Here is a 20,720-nt window from a genome sequence, read left to right on the forward strand (position 1 = left end):
AGGATAAGATCACGGGTACAAGCGGCCCAAATGAGTTTCCAGGTCTCTCCCTTAGAGATAGGGTGAGAAGCTCTGCCATCCGGGAGGAACTCAAAGTAAAGCCGCTGCTCCTCCACATCGAGAGGAGCCAGATGAGGTGGTTCGGGCATCTGGTCAGGATGCCACCCGAACGCCTCCCTAGGGAGCTGTTTAGGGCACGTCCAACCGGTAGGAGGCCACGGGGAAGACCCAGGACACGTTGGGAAGACTATGTCTCCCGGCTGGCCTGGGAACGCCTCGGGATCCCCCGGGAAGAGCTAGATGAAGTGGCTGGGGAGAGGGAAGTCTGGGTTTCCCTGCTTAGGCTGTTGCCCCCGCGACCCGACCTCGGATAAGCGGAAGATGATGGATGGATGGATGGATGGCACTAATAGTAAGTGTATGTGTTTTTTATGTTGATTTAATTAAAAAATAAATACCCCAAAAAATACAAAATTAAAACAAATTTATAAAAATATTATTCTGCGGCCCAATACCAACCGGTGTTTGGGGACCACTGCTTTAGTGTATATATAAAATATAAGAAAACATTTTCAAAAGGCTGAATCTCATATGCACGCAGTCAGTCCGCGCAAAGATGGCCGACAAAAACGTCTTTTAAATAAAACAAAGTTTGGAAAATGATGATTCTATTCAGAACGGAAATTAGAATTGCGATTCGGATGTGAACACTAATATACAGCACAGTAAAGTTAAGTCTTATTTTTTATGTAATTTGATTCAAGTATGTAAGGAAATTAGGTGAATTTGATCATATATTATTTGCTATAATTATATTATATACGTTACAGCAGAAGCCAAATATTTTTAAAATATATTTCCGTAAGAGCCACATATTTTTTTTAACACTGAACACAACTAAACACGTGCATTTTTAAGTAAGACCAACATTTCTAGAGTATAATAGGTCTCTTATTCTTTGTAATAACATTGTTATTCTGAAGCTAACTGTGGATGGGGGCGTAGCCTGCGGGCCTGCAGCGACAGGTGCGTAGATGGCCCACCTGGGCCTTGTTATCTAATCACCTGTCGCTCTGTTATAAACAGCAGCCAGGAGGAGAGACTGGGTTGGGGCTGGAAAAACTATTGCTGGAAAGCAACTGAGAGACTTATTGAAAAATAAAACAATATTTTAACCATGGAACAGGCTCTCATGTCGGTGCTTGGGGGTCTGAAGAACCCCCAGGAGTGCAAGCCCCACACTAACCAATAATAGATAAATAACTTCTTACCATTAACACAACTTCTTGAACAGGTGCGGTAGAAAACAGATGGATGGATTAAAAATGCATGAGAATGTTTTATATTTTGAACATTATTTTTAACACTGTGATTACAAATTGAATTATTCATTACTTACCCTACCCCTGCGTTACAGTGATATGAATTTTATAAAATGCATGAAAAAAATAAATTTAAACATTCATATTAAAAAAATACAAGTAATGTAATACAGTCAATAGAGTGATGTAAATAAATAATGCAATAAATAAAAGCAAAGCACAACGTTGAATACGAATCAATGTACTGATGTATTAAATATGATGCATAGTCAAATATGGAAATAGGATTTCTTCCACTTCTGCAAATGAACCTAATGTTGTGTGTAGGAACCATGAGGAAGAAGTTGAAAGTAAGCCTTAAAGAGAAGAAAGATGAAAATCAATCAATCAATCAATGTTTATTTATATAGCCCCAAATCACAAATGTCTCAAAGGACTGCACAAATCATTACGACTACAACATCCTCGGAAGAACCCACAAAAGGGCAAGGAAAACTCACACCCAGTGGGCAGGGAGAATTCACATCCAGTGGGACCCCAGTGACAATGCTGACTATGAGAAACCTTGGAGAGGACCTCAGATGTGGGCAACCCCCCCCCTCTAGGGGACCGAAAGCAATGGATGTCGAGCGGGTCTAACATGATACTGTGAAAGTTCAATCCATAGTGGCTCCAACACAGCCGCGAGAGTTCAGTTCAAAGCGGATCCAAGACAGCAGCGAGAGTCCCGTCCACAGGAAACCATCTCAAGCGGAGGCGGATCAGCAGCGTAGAGATGTCCCCAACCGATACAGGCGAGCGGTCCATCCTGGGTCCCGACGAGCGGTCCATCCTGGGTCTCGACTCTGGACAGCCAGTACTTCATCCATGGTCATCGGACTGGACCCCCTCCACAAGGGAGGGGCGGACATAGGAGAAAAAGAAAAGAAACGGCAGATCAACTGGTCTAAAAAGGAGGTCTATTTAAAGGCTAGAGTATACAGATGAGTTTTAAGGTGAGACTTAAATGCTTCTACTGAGGTTGCATCTCGAACTGTTACCGGGAGGGCATTCCAGAGTACTGGAGCCCTAACGGAAAACGCTCTATAGCCCGCAGACTTTTTATGGGCTCTAGGAATCACTAATAAGCCGGAGTCTTTTGAACGCAGATTTCTTGCCGGGACATATGGTACAATATAATCGGCAAGATAGGATGGAGCTAGACCGTGTAGTATTTTATACGTAATTAGTAAAACCTTAAAGTCACATCTTAAGTGCACAGGAGAAAGAAAAGAAGCGGCAGATCAACTGGTCCAAAAAGGAGGTCTATTTAAAAGCTAGAGTATTCAGATGAGTTTTAAGGTGAGACTTAAATGCTTCTACTGAGGTAGCATCTCGAACTGTTACCGGGAGGGCATTCCAGAGTACTGGAGCCCGAACGGAAAACGCTCTATAGCCCGCAGACTTTTTTTGGGCTCTAGGAATCACTAATAAGCCGGAGTCTTTTGAACGCAGATTTCTTGCCGGGACATACGGTACAAAAATGTTGACGGATGTGCGAGATGTGTCTTTCAGTGAAGAACGTTCTTTCCTTCTCTCTCTGTGTTGCAGAATGGTTTCACTCCTCTGCACATCGCCTGCAAGAAGAACCGAGTCAAAGTGATGGAGCTCTTGCTCAAACATGGAGCCTCCATCCAGGCGGTGACTGAGGTGCTCACACCTTTTCTTCACTTACCTTCTTTCAACAGCACATGTCAATCACACAAAGTATGTACATTAACAGTATGCAGGGGGGAGGGGGTATGGATATATATATATTAGGGCTGGGCAACGATTAAAAAATTTAATCAAAGTTAATCGCACTATTTGTCCGATTAATCGCGATTAACTGCATTGTATACGCAAAGCCCAATAATGAATTCAAAAGTAGTGTGTAGTGCACCTTTATTGGAATATTCTCCCACATGAACAAAAGCGCCAAAACATTTGTTGTGCAAACACAATTTAAATCAGTCCTTGTTAAACAGTAGCCGTTAAATAGCATATTTGATGAAAATCAACTCAAAAAATGTAAACACAAACATTTAAGCTTATTGCCACTGCCAGGGTATTTAAGTTATCCTGTTTGTTATGGAAAATAAATATAATCTACATACAAATCTCTGAGCCACAATCATAACATCTGAACAGGCAATTTCTGAGGTAACAGCAGAAACATTTTTTTTATCAGGGATCTTATGTTTAAAAAACCTATATTATAGGTAGTGGGCTGTTTTAGGGAATTATTGATCAAATTATCCGTAGTAGCAATATTAATAATGTTGTGTTTATTCTGCGTAGTGCACTTAAAATAATTATGACCATATCTAGGAATTGATATGATGGGAATTTTCCGATTGTTTGCTTGGTGCTTTGATAAACTGAACGCATCATATACATGGTACTATATTGTGATGTTATGAGCCAGGGGAAAAAAGAACTACCCTACCCAGCATGCAACAGGAGTGACGAGCATGCGCGGTAGCCCGGTATAGGTTGTGTCGCCATGACAACATCTTGTATGTTGTGATATGCACGCTCTGAAAGCAAACGTTAAGAACTCAGCCAACACTCCTGGTCTGCATTATTCATAAATAGACAGACAACACATATACTCCGCTGCTTCACAGGCCGCTGGATGTAGCCGGCAAAGTATTCCCATGCTAGCTAGCCGGTCTAGCAAGCACGCCTCATTCAGTCCAAAACGGCCCGATCTATCCACATTCAGAATTGTCTGGCGGTCGTAAGTGATCCCGGAGTGACCACGCTGTAAGCCAGCCATGAAATTTGCAGAATTGTCCGGTATTTTTGCCAAATGTTCCATCTTTACCAAGAGCCCCTCCACGCCGAAGTACATCCGGGCGACGCCGTCTTGTTAAAAAAAGGCGTTAACAAAATAAGCATGTAAATAACATACGCAAATGTGCGATAAAATAAATGTCGGCATTAATAGATTGATGAGTTAACCCATAATTAACGCATTAATTTGCCCACCCCTAATATATATATATATATATATATATTTAAATTGGTTATTATTAGTATGTGAAAATTCCCCCCCTTGTTTTCTTCTGTGACGACCTCCTTAAAGTTGTTTAACCAATCAGAAACATCAAGCAGCTAAAATGCACCACACATGTACAAAGTGTGGAGAGAGTGTTTTGCATTTTTCCCATCATGCCTTGTAATGGATTTAAATGGGTGTCGTTTTTATTTATTTTTTTAATTTTAATGCTGTTTGAAATCTTTTTATAACATCCACAAAGTTTGATCATCAGGATGTGTGTTGTTTGTTGATGTTTTGTGCTAGGGTGACATTTTTCTTTTCTTGCACTATGACGAGGGAAGGTTGTTTGGATTGGGTCATATAAGTCAATGCTGTGCACATAGTCAGATTGATGTGCAATTAATGGTCCCTGACTTAAGTCACGCTGCAATGCGGACCAAGCTCTGACACTGATCATACAGGGAGCGGACTGCCACAATAAGACAGTCCCTGTATGATCAGTGTCAGAGCTTGGTCCGCATTGCCGGCAGTAAGTCGAACACATTTCCAGTGAGGGTTGGACTCCGCCAAGGCTGTCCTTTGTCACCGATTCTGTTCATAACTTCTATGGACAGAATTTCTAGGCGCAGCCAAGGCGTTGAGGGGATCCGGTTTGGTGACCACGGGATTAGGTCTCTGCTTTTTGCAGATGATGTGGTCCTGATGGCTTCATCTGGCCGGGATCTTCAGCTCTCGCTGGATCGGTTCGCAGCCGAGTGTGAAGCGACCGGAATGAGAATCAGCACCTCCAAGTCCGAGTCCATGGTTCTCGCCCGGAAAAGGGTGGAGTGCCATCTCCGGGTTGGGGAGGAGACCCTGCCCCAAGTGGAGGAGTTCAAGTACCTAGGAGTCTTGTTCACGAGTGAGGGAAGAGTGGATCGTGAGATCGACAGGCGGATCGGTGCGGCGTCTTCAGTAATGCGGACGTTGTACCGATCCGTTGTGGTGAAGAAGGAGCTGAGCCGGAAGGCAAAGCTCTCAATTTACCGGTCGATCTACGTTCCCATCCTCACCTATGGTCATGAGCTTTGGGTCATGACCGAAAGGATAAGATCACGGGTACAAGCGGCCCAAATGAGTTTCCAGGTCTCTCCCTTAGAGATAGGGTGAGAAGCTCTGCCATCCGGGAGGAACTCAAAGTAAAGCCGCTGCTCCTCCACATCGAGAGGAGCCAGATGAGGTGGTTCGGGCATCTGGTCAGGATGCCACCCGAACGCCTCCCTAGGGAGCTGTTTAGGGCACGTCCAACCGGTAGGAGGCCACGGGGAAGACCCAGGACACGTTGGGAAGACTATGTCTCCCGGCTGGCCTGGGAACGCCTCGGGATCCCCCGGGAAGAGCTAGATGAAGTGGCTGGGGAGAGGGAAGTCTGGGTTTCCCTGCTTAGGCTGTTGCCCCCGCGACCCGACCTCGGATAAGCGGAAGATGATGGATGGATGGATGGATGGCACTAATAGTAAGTGTATGTGTTTTTTATGTTGATTTAATTAAAAAATAAATACCCCAAAAAATACAAAATTAAAACAAATTTATAAAAATATTATTCTGCGGCCCAATACCAACCGGTGTTTGGGGACCACTGCTTTAGTGTATATATAAAATATAAGAAAACATTTTCAAAAGGCTGAATCTCATATGCACGCAGTCAGTCCGCGCAAAGATGGCCGACAAAAACGTCTTTTAAATAAAACAAAGTTTGGAAAATGATGATTCTATTCAGAACGGAAATTAGAATTGCGATTCGGATGTGAACACTAATATACAGCACAGTAAAGTTAAGTCTTATTTTTTATGTAATTTGATTCAAGTATGTAAGGAAATTAGGTGAATTTGATCATATATTATTTGCTATAATTATATTATATACGTTACAGCAGAAGCCAAATATTTTTAAAATATATTTCCGTAAGAGCCACATATTTTTTTTAACACTGAACACAACTAAACACGTGCATTTTTAAGTAAGACCAACATTTCTAGAGTATAATAGGTCTCTTATTCTTTGTAATAACATTGTTATTCTGAAGCTAACTGTGGATGGGGGCGTAGCCTGCGGGCCTGCAGCGACAGGTGCGTAGATGGCCCACCTGGGCCTTGTTATCTAATCACCTGTCGCTCTGTTATAAACAGCAGCCAGGAGGAGAGACTGGGTTGGGGCTGGAAAAACTATTGCTGGAAAGCAACTGAGAGACTTATTGAAAAATAAAACAATATTTTAACCATGGAACAGGCTCTCATGTCGGTGCTTGGGGGTCTGAAGAACCCCCAGGAGTGCAAGCCCCACACTAACCAATAATAGATAAATAACTTCTTACCATTAACACAACTTCTTGAACAGGTGCGGTAGAAAACAGATGGATGGATTAAAAATGCATGAGAATGTTTTATATTTTGAACATTATTTTTAACACTGTGATTACAAATTGAATTATTCATTACTTACCCTACCCCTGCGTTACAGTGATATGAATTTTATAAAATGCATGAAAAAAATAAATTTAAACATTCATATTAAAAAAATACAAGTAATGTAATACAGTCAATAGAGTGATGTAAATAAATAATGCAATAAATAAAAGCAAAGCACAACGTTGAATACGAATCAATGTACTGATGTATTAAATATGATGCATAGTCAAATATGGAAATAGGATTTCTTCCACTTCTGCAAATGAACCTAATGTTGTGTGTAGGAACCATGAGGAAGAAGTTGAAAGTAAGCCTTAAAGAGAAGAAAGATGAAAATCAATCAATCAATCAATGTTTATTTATATAGCCCCAAATCACAAATGTCTCAAAGGACTGCACAAATCATTACGACTACAACATCCTCGGAAGAACCCACAAAAGGGCAAGGAAAACTCACACCCAGTGGGCAGGGAGAATTCACATCCAGTGGGACCCCAGTGACAATGCTGACTATGAGAAACCTTGGAGAGGACCTCAGATGTGGGCAACCCCCCCCCTCTAGGGGACCGAAAGCAATGGATGTCGAGCGGGTCTAACATGATACTGTGAAAGTTCAATCCATAGTGGCTCCAACACAGCCGCGAGAGTTCAGTTCAAAGCGGATCCAAGACAGCAGCGAGAGTCCCGTCCACAGGAAACCATCTCAAGCGGAGGCGGATCAGCAGCGTAGAGATGTCCCCAACCGATACAGGCGAGCGGTCCATCCTGGGTCCCGACGAGCGGTCCATCCTGGGTCTCGACTCTGGACAGCCAGTACTTCATCCATGGTCATCGGACTGGACCCCCTCCACAAGGGAGGGGCGGACATAGGAGAAAAAGAAAAGAAACGGCAGATCAACTGGTCTAAAAAGGAGGTCTATTTAAAGGCTAGAGTATACAGATGAGTTTTAAGGTGAGACTTAAATGCTTCTACTGAGGTTGCATCTCGAACTGTTACCGGGAGGGCATTCCAGAGTACTGGAGCCCTAACGGAAAACGCTCTATAGCCCGCAGACTTTTTATGGGCTCTAGGAATCACTAATAAGCCGGAGTCTTTTGAACGCAGATTTCTTGCCGGGACATATGGTACAATATAATCGGCAAGATAGGATGGAGCTAGACCGTGTAGTATTTTATACGTAATTAGTAAAACCTTAAAGTCACATCTTAAGTGCACAGGAGAAAGAAAAGAAGCGGCAGATCAACTGGTCCAAAAAGGAGGTCTATTTAAAAGCTAGAGTATTCAGATGAGTTTTAAGGTGAGACTTAAATGCTTCTACTGAGGTAGCATCTCGAACTGTTACCGGGAGGGCATTCCAGAGTACTGGAGCCCGAACGGAAAACGCTCTATAGCCCGCAGACTTTTTTTGGGCTCTAGGAATCACTAATAAGCCGGAGTCTTTTGAACGCAGATTTCTTGCCGGGACATACGGTACAAAAATGTTGACGGATGTGCGAGATGTGTCTTTCAGTGAAGAACGTTCTTTCCTTCTCTCTCTGTGTTGCAGAATGGTTTCACTCCTCTGCACATCGCCTGCAAGAAGAACCGAGTCAAAGTGATGGAGCTCTTGCTCAAACATGGAGCCTCCATCCAGGCGGTGACTGAGGTGCTCACACCTTTTCTTCACTTACCTTCTTTCAACAGCACATGTCAATCACACAAAGTATGTACATTAACAGTATGCAGGGGGGAGGGGGTATGGATATATATATATTAGGGCTGGGCAACGATTAAAAAATTTAATCAAAGTTAATCGCACTATTTGTCCGATTAATCGCGATTAACTGCATTGTATACGCAAAGCCCAATAATGAATTCAAAAGTAGTGTGTAGTGCACCTTTATTGGAATATTCTCCCACATGAACAAAAGCGCCAAAACATTTGTTGTGCAAACACAATTTAAATCAGTCCTTGTTAAACAGTAGCCGTTAAATAGCATATTTGATGAAAATCAACTCAAAAAATGTAAACACAAACATTTAAGCTTATTGCCACTGCCAGGGTATTTAAGTTATCCTGTTTGTTATGGAAAATAAATATAATCTACATACAAATCTCTGAGCCACAATCATAACATCTGAACAGGCAATTTCTGAGGTAACAGCAGAAACATTTTTTTTATCAGGGATCTTATGTTTAAAAAACCTATATTATAGGTAGTGGGCTGTTTTAGGGAATTATTGATCAAATTATCCGTAGTAGCAATATTAATAATGTTGTGTTTATTCTGCGTAGTGCACTTAAAATAATTATGACCATATCTAGGAATTGATATGATGGGAATTTTCCGATTGTTTGCTTGGTGCTTTGATAAACTGAACGCATCATATACATGGTACTATATTGTGATGTTATGAGCCAGGGGAAAAAAGAACTACCCTACCCAGCATGCAACAGGAGTGACGAGCATGCGCGGTAGCCCGGTATAGGTTGTGTCGCCATGACAACATCTTGTATGTTGTGATATGCACGCTCTGAAAGCAAACGTTAAGAACTCAGCCAACACTCCTGGTCTGCATTATTCATAAATAGACAGACAACACATATACTCCGCTGCTTCACAGGCCGCTGGATGTAGCCGGCAAAGTATTCCCATGCTAGCTAGCCGGTCTAGCAAGCACGCCTCATTCAGTCCAAAACGGCCCGATCTATCCACATTCAGAATTGTCTGGCGGTCGTAAGTGATCCCGGAGTGACCACGCTGTAAGCCAGCCATGAAATTTGCAGAATTGTCCGGTATTTTTGCCAAATGTTCCATCTTTACCAAGAGCCCCTCCACGCCGAAGTACATCCGGGCGACGCCGTCTTGTTAAAAAAAGGCGTTAACAAAATAAGCATGTAAATAACATACGCAAATGTGCGATAAAATAAATGTCGGCATTAATAGATTGATGAGTTAACCCATAATTAACGCATTAATTTGCCCACCCCTAATATATATATATATATATATATATTTAAATTGGTTATTATTAGTATGTGAAAATTCCCCCCCTTGTTTTCTTCTGTGACGACCTCCTTAAAGTTGTTTAACCAATCAGAAACATCAAGCAGCTAAAATGCACCACACATGTACAAAGTGTGGAGAGAGTGTTTTGCATTTTTCCCATCATGCCTTGTAATGGATTTAAATGGGTGTCGTTTTTATTTATTTTTTTAATTTTAATGCTGTTTGAAATCTTTTTATAACATCCACAAAGTTTGATCATCAGGATGTGTGTTGTTTGTTGATGTTTTGTGCTAGGGTGACATTTTTCTTTTCTTGCACTATGACGAGGGAAGGTTGTTTGGATTGGGTCATATAAGTCAATGCTGTGCACATAGTCAGATTGATGTGCAATTAATGGTCCCTGACTTAAGTCACGCTGCAATGCGGACCAAGCTCTGACACTGATCATACAGGGAGCGGACTGCCACAATAAGACAGTCCCTGTATGATCAGTGTCAGAGCTTGGTCCGCATTGCCGGCAGTAAGTCGAACACATTTCCAGTGAGGGTTGGACTCCGCCAAGGCTGTCCTTTGTCACCGATTCTGTTCATAACTTCTATGGACAGAATTTCTAGGCGCAGCCAAGGCGTTGAGGGGATCCGGTTTGGTGACCACGGGATTAGGTCTCTGCTTTTTGCAGATGATGTGGTCCTGATGGCTTCATCTGGCCGGGATCTTCAGCTCTCGCTGGATCGGTTCGCAGCCGAGTGTGAAGCGACCGGAATGAGAATCAGCACCTCCAAGTCCGAGTCCATGGTTCTCGCCCGGAAAAGGGTGGAGTGCCATCTCCGGGTTGGGGAGGAGACCCTGCCCCAAGTGGAGGAGTTCAAGTACCTAGGAGTCTTGTTCACGAGTGAGGGAAGAGTGGATCGTGAGATCGACAGGCGGATCGGTGCGGCGTCTTCAGTAATGCGGACGTTGTACCGATCCGTTGTGGTGAAGAAGGAGCTGAGCCGGAAGGCAAAGCTCTCAATTTACCGGTCGATCTACGTTCCCATCCTCACCTATGGTCATGAGCTTTGGGTCATGACCGAAAGGATAAGATCACGGGTACAAGCGGTCCAAATGAGTTTCCAGGTCTCTCCCTTAGAGATAGGGTGAGAAGCTCTGCCATCCGGGAGGAACTCAAAGTAAAGCCGCTGCTCATCCACATCGAGAGGAGCCAGATGAGGTGGTTCGGGCATCTGCCACCCGAACGCCTCCCTAGGGAGGTGTTTAGGGCACGTCCAGCTGGTAGGAGGCCACGGGGAAGACCCAGGACACGTTGGGAAGACTATGTCTCCCGGCTGGCCTGGGAACGCCTCGGGATCCCCCGGGAAGAGCTGGACGAAGTGGCTGGGGAGAGGGAAGTCTGGGCTTCCCTGCTTAGGCTGCTGCCCCCGCAACCCGACCTCGGATGATGGATGGATGAATGGACTTAAGTCACTTTCTTTGGCCACTAGTAGGCAGCTTCAGACCACCGACTATTTGTATACAATAGGAAAAGACTTATTAGAGTAGTGGGCTGTAGTTGGGACACCCTGGTCTACAGCAAGGGTCAATCGCAGCTAAAAGTCTGTATTATATGTAAGTAAATGTCATGCAGCCTATTAATGAAGTGTTCCCCTCCAGTCTGGCCTGACGCCCATCCACGTGGCCGCCTTCATGGGCCACGAGAACATCGTACATGCCCTCACCAACCACGGCGCTTCACCCAACACCACCAACGTGGTCAGACTTGTCTTACTACGTATTGCCATCATCACTTTTGCCAGCCATAAACGCACACTCATTACCGCCTGTGCCGCAGAGGGGCGAGACAGCCCTCCACATGGCAGCCCGAGCGGGCCAGGCCGACGTGGTCCGATACCTGCTCAAGAACGGAGCCAAAGTGGAGACCAAGTCCAAGGTTTGCACTTCAGTCGCCGTCTCGACGCGGGAATGTGACGCCTAGTATGAACCTGCTCACGTGACGCGGTTTCCAGGACGACCAGACGGCGCTGCACATCTCCAGTCGCCTGGGAAAGGTGGACATCGTGCAACAGCTGCTGCAGTCCGGCGCCTGCGCCAACGCCGCCACCACCTCAGGGTACACGCCTCTGCACCTGGCGGCCCGAGAAGGACACCAGGATGTGGCCACCATGCTGCTGGAGAACGGAGCCTCCATGTCCTCCGCCACCAAGGTAATGTTGTCTTCCTGGACACCTGCCAGGTAGGATAGGATAGGTCTTTATTGGCATTGCACAAGTACAAGGAAACTTTGTTTTCTGCACAAACCCTTTCAAGATGAGACAAACAAACAGTGTACAGTTTTACAGAACATAGTGCCTGTGAGAAAGGTGGGCCAAGGACCCTATTGAAACTGTCATTTGACCCCCTTAACATGCTTCAAAACTCACCAAATTTGACACACACATCAGGACTGGCATGCCTTCCCAACTTATTAGGCAGCTAAACCAGAACAATCAAAATTGCGGGCTAGCGCCCCCTAGGAAGGAAAGAAAAACAGACTCCTTGTAACTTCCGTTAGGAATGTCGTACAGACATGAAACAAAAACTGTCATGTAGGTCTAACTTAGACCTATATTTCATAATTCTACCTTCTAGGGCAAAAATCAACAGGAAGTTGGAAAAAACCCTTCAAAACTAAATTTTTGCAAAAAATTAAATTTTTGCCTCTTTCAGCTGAAATTTGACCCCCTTAAAATGCTTCGAAACTCACCAAACTTGGCACACACATCAGGACTGGCAGAAATTGCGATATAATAAAAAAAACAAAAAGAAAACTCAAAATTGCGCAATTTTTGATCAAAACACAGCAAAAACTGCTTCGAGGAAGAAAACACAGACAAAACTGCTTGTAACTTCCGGTGGGAATGCCGGAAAGACATGAAACAAAAACTGTCACGTAGGTCTAACTTAGACCTACATTTCATAATTCTACCTTCTAGGGCAAAAATCTATAGGAAGTTGGAAAAAAACCCTTCAAAACAAAATTTTTGCAAAAAATTAAATTTTTGCCTCTTTGAGCTGAAATTTGACCCCCTTAAAATGCTTCAAAACTCACCAAACTTGGCACACACATCAGGACTGGCAGAAATTGCGATATAATGAAAAAAACAAACAAAAAAAAACCCTCAAAATTGCGCTCTTGCGCAATTTTTGATCAAAACACAGCAAAAACTGCTTCGAGGAAGAAAACACAGACAAAACTGCTTGTAACTTCCGGTGGGAATGCCGGAAAGACATGAAACAAAAACTGTCACGTAGGTCTAACTTAGACCTATATTTCATAATTCTACCTTCTAGGGCAAAAATCAACAGGAAGTTGGAAAAAAAAACCCTTCAAAACACATTTTTTGCAAAAAATTAAATTTTTGCCTCTTTGAGCTGAAATTTGACCCCCTTAAAATGCTTCAAAACTCACCAAACTTGGCACACACATCGGGACTGGCAGAAATTGTGATATAATGGAAAAAAAAAAAAACCCTCAAAATTGCGCTCTTGCGCAATTTTTTATAAAAAAAGAGCAAAAACTGCGTCGAGGAAGAAAACACAGACAAAACTGCTTATAACTTCCGGTGGGAATGCCGGAAAGACATGAAACAAAAACTTCTATGTAGGTCTCACTTAGACCTACATTTAGATGATCGACATCCTTCGGCAAAAATCAATAGGAAGTTAAAAATTACCCCTTCAAAATCAAAGTTTTGTAAAAAATTTAATTTTTGCCTCTTTGAGCTGAAATTTGACCCCCTTAAAATGCTTCAAAACTCACCAAACTTGGCACACACATCAGGACTGGCAGAAATTGCGATATAATGAAAAAAAAACAAAAAAGACCCTCAAAATTGCGCTCTTGCGCAATTTTGAGGGTCGATTTCTTCGAGGAAGAAAACACAGACAAAACTGCTTGTGACTTCCGGTGGGAATGCCGGAAAGACATGAAACAAAAAACTGTCACGTAGGTCAAACTTAGACCTACATTTCATAATTTTACCTTCTAGGGCAAAAATCAACAGGAAGTTGGAAAAAAAAACCTTCAAAACAAAATTTTCGCAAAAAATTAAATTTTTGCCTCTTTGAGCTGAAATTTGACCCCCTTAAAATGCTTCGAAACTCACCAAACTTGGCACACACATCAGGACTGGCAGAAATTGTGATATAATAAAAAAAACAAAAAGAAAACTCAAAATTGCGCAATTTTTGATCAAAACACAGCAAAAACTGCTTGGAGGAAGAAAACACAGACAAAACTGCTTGTAACTTCCGGTGGGAATGCCGGAAAGACACGAAACAAAAACTGTCACGTAGGTCTAACTTAGACCTACATTTCATAATTCTACCTTCTAGGGCAAAAATCAACAGGAAGTTGGAAAAAAACCCTTCAAAACAAAATTTTCGCCAAAAATTCAATTTTTGCCTCTTTGAGCTGAAATTTGACCCACTTAAAATGCTTCAAAACTCACCAAACTTGGCACACACATCAGGACTGGCAGAAATTGCGATATAATTTTTGGACTGGCGAAAATTCCCATCTAATAAAAAACCAAACCCCAAAAGTCACAATTGCGCTCCAGCGCCCCCTAAGAAAAAACCCAGAAAAAACTGCTTGTAACTTCTGTTAGGAATAACGTAGAGACATGAACAAAGACTTCTATGTAGGTCTGACTTAGACCAGGGCTTGGCAGCGGCCAAAGGCGGACCCGACCAACGCTGCTTGCAGCTTTAATTAGGGTCCGCAGGACCATTGCAAAAGGACTCCACAGTCTTGCGCAATTTTTGATCAAAACACAGCAAAAACTGTTTCGAGGAAGAAAACACAGACAAAACTGCTTGTAATTTCCGGTGGGAATGCTGGAAAGACATGAAACAAAAACTGTCACGTAGGTCTAACTTAGACCTACATTTCATAATTTTACCTTCTAGGGCAAAAATACACAGGAAGTTAGAAAAAACCCCTTCAAAACAAAATTTTCGCAAAAAATAAAATTTTTGCCTCTTTGAGCTGAAATTTGACTCCCTTAAAATGCTTCAAAACTCACCAAACTTGGCAAACACATCAGGACTGGCAGAAATTGCGATATAATGAAAAAAAAACAACAAAAAAACCCTCAAAATTGCGCTCTTGCGCAATTTTTGATCAAAACACAGCAAAAACTGCTTCGAGGAAGAAAACACAGACAAAACTGCTTGTAACTTCCGGTGGGAATGCCGGAAAGACATGAAACAAAAACTTCTATGTAGGTCTCACTTAGACCTACATTTAGATAATCGACATCCTTCGGCAAAAATCAACGGGAAGTTAAAAATTACCCCTTCAAAATAAAAGTTTTGTAAAAACCTGTCACCTTTTTCAAACGTAAACTCCTCCGAGTGCGTTTCTCGTTTCGGCTTCAAACTCGCACAGGAGACGGATTGAACCCTTTTGATTAAAACTATCCAACAAAGTTTTGAGTACTGCTCCGGTTTTGATTTTACGCGCCTTCAAAGAACCCCTGCGCAAAGTTTCCTTAAAAATGTAAGGTCTAACTTAGACCTACATTTCATAATTCTACCTTCTAGGGCAAAAATCAACAGGAAGTTGGAAAAAAACCCTTCAAAACAAAATTTTCGCAAAAAATTCCATTTTTGCCTCTTTGAGCTGTAATTTGACCCCCTTAAATGCTTCAAAGTGCAAGTTAAAGCTCTACTATGCAAAGCGAAAGCCATTTATCAACAACATCCAGAAACGCCGATCTGTAATTTGACCCCCTTAACATGCTTCAAAACTCACCAAATTTTACACACACATCAGGACTGGCGAAAATTGCCATCTAATAAAAAACCAAACCCCAAAAGTCCAAATTGCGCTCTAGCGTCCCCTAGGAAAAAAACCCAGACAAAACTGCTTGTAACTTCTGTTAGGAATGTCGTAGAGACATGAAACAAAGACCTCTATGTAGGTCCGACTTAGACCAGGGCTTGGCAGCAGCCAAAGGCGGACCCGACCAATGCTGCTTGCAGCTTTAATTTCCCTTTGTTTTTGTATGTACTTCCTGTCAGTGCTCTTATTTTGTTAAACTTCCTGTTTGTTCCGCGGAGCAGCGTTTCCTCCTCACCTGCCGTTGATTGGCAGCCGGTCCACACCTGCTGCCAATCAACATATCGAGCACTACTCAGTGCTGAAAGATAATTCTCTGTTTGGAACTTCTGTTCGCGATTTTGTGTGACGAGAATTAAAGTCATCTTACCTGCTCTCCTGGTTCTTGCATCTTGGGGTAACCAAACGGCAGCCATGCGTTTTCCTGACAATTTGTTTTACAATTTTGGTCCATTTTTTAAAAAAAACATAGTTTTTTAATACATATATATATATTTATTTTTTGGGGACACATTTTTCTAACCAAGTAATGATGACACTTTCAAAGGCAGGGACTTTTTCTTTTTGTATTAAGCCTGTTCTGTCAGTAGTTAAAGCTCATTTTTAGCCTTTTTGCTTGTCTATACTCTTAAATGTCTAGAAGTTTGGGGAAATACATACAGGACGAACATCCAACCACTATTCATAATGCAAAAGAGGGCCATCAGACTGATACATAACACAGGACCCCGAGAACACACTAATAGATTATTTATAAAAACATTTGATTTAAAACTACCAGATCTCATCCAACTCAAGACTGCCCAAATGATTTATAAAGCAAGTAAAGATTTACTTCCAACAGGGTTACAGAGAAGATTTTTACAAAGAGAAGGGAATTATAATTTAAGAGGAGAACTACTTTTTAAGATCCAATATTGTAGAACAACGCAGAAACGAATGAGTATAACAATAGCAGGGGTTAAAATATGGAACTGTTTAAAGGATGAAATAAGACACAGCACCAACATAAACCAGTTTAAAAAGCTTTTTAAATCATTTATCATTAGTAAATATAAGAAAGAAGAGCAAACATTGTTTTAGAAAGACAATAATATATATGTATATAAATACAATTTATGATTTCATAATTATACATATAGGTTATATTAAAATGTATATATTACCACTTTATATGGAATTTAAATGAATTGTGTATATATAATATATATATATATAAGTGTACAAATGTATATGTTTGATTTAAATGTTAAACTGTGTATATGAAACGTGTGCTACATATATGTTGCTTATATATTGTTTAAAAAAAAAAATTAATATAAGTGAAGCATGTTTTAGATTGTATATATTTTGAACCTTGTTCTTGTTGTGATGGGGTAGGTTTATATAAGCGTTGCTTCAACCTACACCCTTTCGGCTCAATCATTGCACAAATGAGTCTTTTTTTTGGGTTTTTTTTCTTTTCTTGTTGTTGTTCTTTGTTTTATGTGAAGATTGCCGAAATAAAATACATTGATTGATTGATTGATTGAAATATTTGCAAATATTTGATATACATGGCAGTCACGATAGTTCCCAAATGACGAATGGTAGGAAAGGAGGTCATTATAGCGGGCTGTGAAGGACTCTTTCATAATGGAATTAAGATCGTGTGTGTGTGTGTGTGTGTGTGTGTGTGTGTGTGTGTGTGTGTGTGTGTGTGTGTGTGTGTGTTGCTGGGTAGAGGGCTCTTGGTGAAGGTGACCTTAGTCAGTGGAACAGATTAATGGAGGGTAAACCCCTTGGTGCCACACACACACACACACACACACACACATCTTTTTGGGTCGTCAGCTGTTCTTGCAATCGACATCATCATCATTCTCCTAACTCTTGTTTTGTGGTACGTGCCGACAGAAGGGCTTCAGTCCGCTGCACGTGGCAGCAAAGTACGGCAAGATGGAGGTGGCCAGTCTGCTCCTGCAGAAGAGAGCCGCTCCCGATGCCGCCGGCAAGGTGAGGAGTCCACCTCGTTACTCAACAAGAACACCTGATAACCCTTTACAGTCTCTTTCACGGCCGCATGACCTTGTAGGGGAAAACATGGCCGCCAACATGCATATTGTACCAGCAAACAATAGCACTGATGACTTCATCATAAACAACAGTGCAGAAAGGAGCATCAACTTCACAACTGCACATTCATTTAAAAAAACTACATCGGGAAGTTGCCTACAGCCACAGCTGGGAATGCCAATGATTTAACACACTGCTAAATAGTGAGCCTGGCGGTTATTTCGCAAGACTGTGGTTTGTTTAGTAAAGGTCTTTATTGTAGATTAGGCCAGATTGGTGGCTATCATTTTTTTTGTTGATGTATTTCTTACAAAAATGCCACATAATGTTAATCAATCCAAATGAAGAAAATGCAGCAACACAAACTCAGCTTAGGATTGAAATTTACAAAGCAATTTAGAAGACATACTATTAAATATAATATTGCAAACCCCGTTTCCATATGAGTTGGGAAATTGTGTTAGATGTAAATATCAATCAATCAATCAATGTTTACTTATATAGCCCTAAATCTCTAGTGTCTCAAAGGGCTGCACAAACCACTACGACATCCTCGGTAGGCCCACATAAGGGCAAGGAAAACTCACACCCAGTGGGACGTCGGTGACAATGATGACTATGAGAACCTTGGAGAGGAGGAAAGCAATGGATGTCGAGCGGGTCTAACATGATACTGTGAAAGTTCAATCCACAATGGATCCAACACAGTCGCGAGAGTCCAGTCCAAAGCGGATCCAACACAGCAGCGAGAGTCCCGTTCATTGCGGAGCCAGCAGGAAACCATCCCAAGCGGAGGCGGATCAGCAGCGCAGAGATGTCCCCAGCCGATACACAGGCGAGCAGTACATGGCCACCGGATCGGACCGGACCCCCTCCACAAGGGAGAGTGGGACATAGAAGAAAAAGAAAAGAAACGGCAGATCAACTGGTCTAAAAAGGGAGTCTATTTAAAGGCTAGAGTATACAAATGAGTTTTAAGGTGAGACTTAAATGCTTCTACTGAGGTGGCATCTCGAACTGTTACCGGGAGGGCATTCCAGAGTACTGGAGCCCGAAATGAAAACGCTCTATAGCCCGCAGACTTTTTTTGGGCTTTGGGAATCACTAATAAGCCGGAGTCCTTTGAACGCCGATTTCTTGCCGGGACATATGGTACAATACAATCGGCAAGATAGGATGGAGCTAGACCGTGTAGTATTTTATACGTAAGTAGTAAAACCTTAAAGTCACATCTTAAGTGCACAGGAAGCCAGTGCAGGTGAGCCAGTATAGGTATATATGTATGTATATATGTATATAAAGGTATATACAGTATAGGTATATATGTATGTATATAAAGGTATATACAGTATAGGTATATATGTATGTATATATGTATATAAAGGTATATACAGTATAGGTATATATGTATGTATATATGTATATAAAGGTATATACAGTACAGGAGTAATGTGATCAAACTTTCTTGTTCTTGTCAAAAGTCTAGCAGCCGCATTTTGTACCAACTGTAATCTTTTAATGCTAGACATGGGGAGACCCGAAAATAATACGTTACAGTAATCGAGACGAGACGTAACAAACGCATGGATAATGATCTCGGCGTCTTTAGTGGACAGAATAGAGCGAATTTTAGCGATATTACGGAGATGAAAATATAAACAAATATAAACAGAATACAATGATTTGCAAATCCTTTTCAAGCCATATTCAGTTGAATATGCTACAAAGACAACATATTTGATGTTCAAACTCATAAACTTAATTTTTTTTTTGCAAATAATCATTAACTTAGAATTTCATGGCTGCAACACATGCCAAAGTAGTTGGGAAAGGGCATGTTCACCACTGTGTTACATCACCTTTTCTTTTAACAACACTCAATAAACGTTTGGGAACTGAGGAAACTAATTGTTGAAGCTTTGAAAGTGGAATTCTTTCCCATTCTTGTTTTATGTAGAGCTTCAGTCCTTCAACAGTCCGGGGTCTCCGCTGTCGTATTTTACGCTGCATAATGCGGCACACATTTTCCATGGGAGACATGTCTGGACTGCAGGCGGGCCAGGAGAATACCCGCACTCTTTTTTCACGAAACCACGCTTTTCTAACACGTGCTAAATGTGGCTTGGTATTGTCTTGCTGAAATAAGCAGGGGCGTCCATGAAAAAGACGGCACTTTGATGTCAGCATATGTTGTTCCAAAAGCTGTATGTACCTTTCAGCATTAATGGTGCCTTCACAGATGTGTAAGTTACCCATGCCTTGGGCACTAATGCACCCCCATACCATCACACATGCTGGCTTTTCAACTTTGCGTCGATAACAGTCTGGATGGTTCGCTTCCCCTTTGGTCTGGACGACACGATGTGGAATATTTCCAAAAACAATTTGAAATGTGGACCACAGAACACTTTTCCACTTTGCATCAGTCCATCTTAGATGATCTCGGGCCTAAAGAAGCCGGCGGCGTTTCTGGATGTTGTTGATAAATGGCTTTCACTTTGCATAGTAGAGCTTTAACTTGCACTTACAGATGTAGCGACAAACTTTATTTACTGACAGTGGTTTTCTGAAGTGTTCCTGAGCCCATGTGGTGATATCCTTTAGAGATTGATGTCGGTTTTTGATACAGTGCCGAGGAATCGAAGGTCACGGTCATTCAATGTTGGTTTCCGGCCATGTTGCTTACGTGGAGTGATTTCTCCAGATTTTCTGAACCTTTTGATGATATTATGGAGCGTAGATGTTGAAATCCCTAAATTTCTTTGCAATTGCACTTTGAGAAAGGTTGTTTTTAAACGGTTTGACTATTTGCTCACGCAGTTGTGGACAAAGGGGTGTACCTCGCCCCATCCTTTCTTGTGAAAGACTGAGCATTTTTTTTGGGAAGCTGTTTTTATACCCAATCATGGCATCCACCTGTTCCCAATTAGCCGGCACACCTGTGGGATGTTCCAAATAAGTGTTTGATGAGCATTCCTCAACTTTATCCGTATTTATT

At 42.0% G+C, this 20,720-nt stretch overlaps 1 protein-coding gene across 17 annotated transcripts in view; it reads left to right on the forward strand.

Moving 5' to 3' along the window:
- The window catches only part of LOC133559700 (ankyrin-3-like), a 289,963-nt gene that overhangs the window by 116,853 nt on the left and 152,390 nt on the right, over positions 1-20,720 (forward strand). For 6 of the 17 annotated variants that reach the window (XR_009808252.1, XR_009808253.1, XR_009808254.1 and 3 more), the window contains exons 1-5: positions 7,895-8,441; positions 11,437-11,535; positions 11,615-11,713; positions 11,790-11,987; positions 17,564-17,662. Coding sequence is in view for 14 of the 17 variants with exons in the window: in XM_061911709.1 (XP_061767693.1) it covers positions 8,394-8,441; positions 11,437-11,535; positions 11,615-11,713; positions 11,790-11,987; positions 17,564-17,662 (543 nt within the window). In the remaining 3 variants the exon portion in view is untranslated. Of the gene's footprint in view, positions 1-2,912; positions 3,012-7,884; positions 8,442-11,436; positions 11,536-11,614; positions 11,714-11,789; positions 11,988-17,563; positions 17,663-20,720 lie in introns of those variants that run through there. The other 11 variants (XM_061911722.1, XM_061911711.1, XM_061911712.1 and 8 more) reach the window with 6 other exon arrangements.

The sequence above is a fragment of the Nerophis ophidion genome, linkage group LG09 (assembly GCF_033978795.1).
Source record: "Nerophis ophidion isolate RoL-2023_Sa linkage group LG09, RoL_Noph_v1.0, whole genome shotgun sequence".
In the NCBI taxonomy this organism is placed as follows: Eukaryota; Metazoa; Chordata; class Actinopteri; order Syngnathiformes; family Syngnathidae; genus Nerophis; species Nerophis ophidion.